The 2,991-nt window shown below is 71.1% G+C and overlaps 1 protein-coding gene across 1 annotated transcript in view; it reads right to left on the bottom strand.

Annotated features, from left to right (window-relative positions):
* Positions 1-392: 392 nt before the first annotated feature.
* The window catches only part of MNEG_6562 (Condensin-2 complex subunit D3), a gene marked incomplete at both ends in the record, with an annotated part of 5,820 nt that continues 3,221 nt past the window's right edge, over positions 393-2,991 (bottom strand). Inside the window, 5 exons of the mRNA XM_014044968.1 lie at positions 393-983; positions 1,171-1,290; positions 1,433-1,611; positions 1,834-2,236; positions 2,456-2,641. Coding sequence (XP_013900422.1) covers positions 393-983; positions 1,171-1,290; positions 1,433-1,611; positions 1,834-2,236; positions 2,456-2,641 — 1,479 coding nt within the window. The remainder of the gene's footprint in view (positions 984-1,170; positions 1,291-1,432; positions 1,612-1,833; positions 2,237-2,455; positions 2,642-2,991) is intronic.

Below are 2,991 nucleotides of genomic sequence, written 5' to 3'. Positions count from 1 at the left end.
CACCAGTGCCGTGTAAGTGATGACCATGTCGCTGAGCGCCACCATGATGTTGTTGCGCACCACGGGCGACGGGGAGCGCCCCAGCTCCTGGGGGGGACAGCAAGGCGCAGCGGTAAACACAACGATCCGCGTGCTCGCATGCCGCGCTTCTTGCGCGTTGTGAGGCAAACCTCTGGTTTTCTTGCATGACAAGACTGCGAGCCTCTCGCCCGTCGGCCCCGGGACCCTGCCTGCTGACCAAACCCCATGTGGCCTTTCTGCGAACCTCGTGGGCGGTCGGCCCGGACCGGCCCCGATCGCCGCCCTCACCGCCGGACGCCTCGGCCCCTGGCCTCTGCACACCGTTGAAAGCCCCTGGCCCCAACCATATCCTGGTCACCCAAATATTATGGTTACCCCGCCCGTCTCCGCACCTGTACGAACAGGGGCACCAGCCTCTTGGCCAGCGGCTCGTCCACCAGGCACACCTTGCCCAGGCTGATCCACGCGTGACCCTGCAGCGAAACAGGCACGTCCACACCGACCACGCCTGCGCCCGCGGCGGCGCCACTGCCCTCCTCCCCGGCCTCGCCGCCAGGCGCCGGCACGCCGGCATCCACCATGGCCGCGTCGTCGTCGCAGCCGGCCGCCGCGGCGGCCATGCCGGGCAGCAGCCTGGGCGCGGTGAGCGCCTGCAGCAGCACCGTCAGCCCGCCCGGCGGCCGCGCGACGCGCAGCAGCGCGAGCTCGCCCGCAGCAAACACGGCGGCCGCCGCGCGGCGCCGCGCGCGCGCCGCGGCCGCCCCCGGCTGGTGGGGGTTCTGCTGGGCCGCGGCGCCGCCGACGTACTGATGCAGCAGCTCGTGCACCGCCGCGTACGCCTGGCGGCACCACTGCTCGGGCGCGCCGACGCCGGGGGCGGGGGCGCCGCCGGAGGTGAGCTTCGAGAGGGCCGCGATGTGGGCGGCCGCGGCGGCGGGCGGGAGGTTGAAGGCGAGGATGGCCTGCGGGGCGCGGCGGGGCGGAGTCAGGGTTGGCGCGGGTGCATCGTACTGTCGCTTTGGGCATTTTCAATTCCCAGGCGAAGGCCCACAACAGCGCATGGGCGGACAGAATATGCTGTGTGTTCCGGTACGCGCTGTTGCTAACATCACACAGGGGCGTTGCGTAGGATTGTGAGCCGCGCCTGACCTGCAGCAGCTGCGAGGCCAGCGCGGCGCCCTGCGCCGGCGGGAAGCTCTCGGCCGCCGCCGAGATGACGAGAAGCAGCAGTGCGCCTTCCTCCGCCAGCGCGCCCGCGGCGCCGGAGCCCTGCGCGCGGGCCGGGGCGCGCGTCAGCGCGAGCGGCGGCGTCGGGCGCGCCTCAACGGCTGCCTCATGCGGTCAGCAGAGCGCAGCACCCCGCCAGCCGCCGAAAACGCGCGATGCGCTATATGGGGGTGAGGTGACTCACCTCGCCTTCATCGCCGCCGCCGCCGTCCTCGCCATGGTGCGCGGCCGCCGCCGCGGCCCTCTGCAGCTCGCCCCACCGCTGCTGCAGGAACTGCCAGGAGGGCGCGGCGGGCTGCTGGGCAGCGACCTCCCTGAGCAGCGCCCACGCACCCAGGGCCTCGGGGGAGCCGGAGGGGACGCCTTCGCGGGGGCGCACGGCGGGCGCAGGAGGGGCGGCGGGAAAGGCGGTTGGGTTTGGGGGTTTTGGAGTTATGCCTGTCATGAGATTGGCCCGGGCCTACGCAAAAGCTGGGGTGTGTGCTAGACCATTGGTTGAGCCCCACGAACGACGCTGGTTTGGGAGCCAAATCGTAGACGTTGACACCATGAAGCCTTGAGCCGCCGCCGCCCCGCCGCGCTCACCGGCAACGAACGCCTCCAGGCCCCTGGCCACCTTCTTGCCGGCCAGCTTGCCCTTGACATTCAGCGCCGCGCACACCCTCCCCAGGCACGCGCCGGCCGCGCGGCCGACGCCGGCGACGGCGGCCAGCAGCGGCCGCAGCTCCGTGGCTGCGGCCGCAGACGCCCCCGCGCCCTCGCCCGCCGCGTCCTCCCCGTCGGGCGCGGCGCCCGCCGCGGTTCCGGCGGCGGCGCGGTCCAGCAGCAGGGACTGCACCCACTCGAGCACCGACTCCTGGATGCTCGACTCCGGGTCGCGCACGAGGGGCAGCGCGGAGCGCACCCATGCGGCGCACAGCGTGGGCTCGAGCGGCAGCAGCTCCACGAGGCGGCTGAGCGCCACCAGGGCGGCCTTGCGCACGCTCACCTGCTCGTTGGGGAATGGGACGCACAACAACCCGTTGAATTATCTCATCTGGTTGAAAATCCGCTCAAGCACGCGCACACACGCTGACACACATACACAGGCACACACACACATGCATATGCTCATGCACACACACACACACACACGCACACGCACACGCACATACACACGCAAGCATGGGTCCATGCCACGGCAACTTCCCAAGACACCAAAGCCCACCAGGGGGTCCATCGTGGCGGCCTCCAGCAGCACGAGGTCCTGGCTGCCCGGCAGCTGCCGCGGGTACCCCTGCCACCCCGCGCGCATCGTGACCGCCTCCACCAGCAGCTGCAGCGCGCCCTTGCGCACGGCGGCCTTGGGGTCGGCACAGCGGCGGTGCACCAGGGAGAGCAGGGGGCCGAGGTCCTGGGGGGTGGCGCGGCGGGGCGGGCGCGGCCGTAATAGGGGAGTGGGGCGAGATCAGAGGGTGGGCTGGGGCCCTGATGCGACGATTGACCTCTCAGCCCACGATTGCAATCCTGTCGGGCTTTGAGGACGCTTTTTGGTTCATAACAAGCTGATATTTGTGACTGCTGTTTGCGGGCGTCGTGGGCATGATAACTCAGGGCGGGGATGCAGCTGCCTCAGGGCGGGGATGCAGCTGCCAGAGGGTCTCGGGCGTGCGGCGCGGCTGTGGGAGGGGGGGGAGAGCGGGCGGCTCACCGACTGCAGGCGTCGTGGAATGAACGCCTCAAAAGCCACGGCCGCCGCGGCGG

The sequence above is a fragment of the Monoraphidium neglectum genome, assembly GCF_000611645.1.
Source record: "Monoraphidium neglectum strain SAG 48.87 unplaced genomic scaffold scaffold01076, whole genome shotgun sequence".
NCBI lineage: Eukaryota > Viridiplantae > Chlorophyta > Chlorophyceae > Sphaeropleales > Selenastraceae > Monoraphidium > Monoraphidium neglectum.
This window is presented reverse-complemented; position numbering and strand designations above follow the sequence as displayed.